At 34.5% G+C, this 2,084-nt stretch overlaps 1 protein-coding gene across 1 annotated transcript in view; it reads left to right on the top strand.

Moving 5' to 3' along the window:
* LOC120562477 (disintegrin and metalloproteinase domain-containing protein 33-like) overlaps nt 1-718 on the top strand; it is a gene marked incomplete at its 3' end in the record, with an annotated part of 3,184 nt that extends 2,466 nt beyond the window's left edge. Inside the window, 1 exon segment of the mRNA XM_039806190.1 lies at nt 625-718. Coding sequence (XP_039662124.1) covers nt 625-718 — 94 coding nt within the window.
* Nucleotides 719-2,084: the final 1,366 nt, after the last annotated feature.

The raw sequence follows: 2,084 nt of genomic DNA, 5'->3' as shown, positions 1-2,084 counted from the left end.
TAAACAGAGGGAAATAAAAGATACAAAAGAGACAGACTTTCAAAAATTGTTAATAATATATTATTATAATATATATATATATATATATATATATTTATAATAATATATAAAATATATAATAATAATATATAATAATATAATATATATAATAATAATATAATAATATATAATAATAATAATAATATATAAAAATATATAATAATACTAATAATATATAATAATAATAATACTAATAATAATAAACAAATAATAATAATAATATAGACAGCAGGAGCACTTAGACATCAGATATTAAGATAGCTTTCTGATTGGATACCAACTTAAGAGACTCAGATTCAACCTCCAGCACCGTGCTTACTGCTGATCCTTACCATCACCACTAATGGGCAATATTCAAATAATGTGCAATAACCCACACTGCACATCACACTGTATTTAAATTCACATGTATATAGAGTCTCAAATGGGCCCCTTCATACTACTTATTTTATTCCATGTTGTTATATTGTTTACATATACTGTATGTTGGCGATGGAAAAGGAGTTGTTTGTACATAAGTTGTGGCGTATCGTTGTGTCCCAGTTGACCCTGTGTGTGTGTGTGTGTGTGTGTGTGTGTCCTCAGGTGTGGACAGACGCCGGGCGTCTCCCTGCTGGACAAGACTCGTCCTTTCTTCCTGGTGGGGGGGCAGAGGAGGAGCCTCGCTGAAGCTCTGCAGGTCAGACACCCCAAATCTTAAGTCCTAACGTCCTATACACACACACACACACACACACACACACACACACACACACACACACACACACACACACACACACACACACACACACACACACACACACACACACACACACACACACACACACACACACACACATATACACACACACAGACACACACACACACACACACACACACATACATACACACACACACATATACACACACACACACACACACATATATACACACACACAGACACACACACACACACACACACATACATACACACAGACACAATATCAATAAAATAAAATACAATATCACATACACACACATAACACTAATAATAACACAATACCACACACACACAAAATACATCATCATCATCATATCACACATAATAATACATCACACAGACATCATCACCATCATCATCATCAATAATAACATCATCATCAATAATAATACACATATCACATCATCATCATCATCAATACCATATCATCAACATCATCATCATCAAATACACACACATAATAACATCATCATCAATATACATCATCATCATCATAATCATCACACAGATCACATCATCAACATCATCAAACAGACCAGAGAGAAACATCATCATCAATACACATATCACGACACTCATATCATCATCATCATCATACATCATCATCACCCACATCATCATCATCATCATCATCATAACATCCATCAATCATCTCATTATCATCAAACACTCATCATCATCATCATCATACCATCATCATCATCATCATATCATCATCATCACCTCATCAAAAACACATCATCACATCAAAAACACACACATCATCATCAGACCAGAGACACCACACATATCATCATCACATCAAAAACATCATCAAATCATCAACACATCAATAATCATCATCACCATCATCATCATCATCATCATCATCATCATCAATAGAGACATCACACTCACTACGACATCAATACATATCATCATCATCATCATCATCATCATCAACCAACAGACATCATCACATCATCATCGATAGACCATCATCAATCAACATCAACACATTTTAGCACAGAGACCATCATCATCATCATCATCAATAACCACGAGAGAGACACCACATATCACAGAAACACATCATCATCATCATCATCATCACAAAGATCATCACATAAATCATCAACTATCATCATCATCAATAACACATCATAACAGACAGAGCACATCAACATCACTACGACAGATATCACACACCCTCATACATCATACACACACAGTATCTAATATTATATCATCACCCATCATCATCATCATCACCACTACCAATAAACAGACATTGGCATCACATCAT

Source organism: Perca fluviatilis, chromosome 7 (assembly GCF_010015445.1).
Source record: "Perca fluviatilis chromosome 7, GENO_Pfluv_1.0, whole genome shotgun sequence".
NCBI classification, from domain to species: Eukaryota; Metazoa; Chordata; class Actinopteri; order Perciformes; family Percidae; genus Perca; species Perca fluviatilis.
Note: the sequence above shows the minus strand (reverse complement) of the source record. Positions and strands in the feature narration are given on the sequence as shown.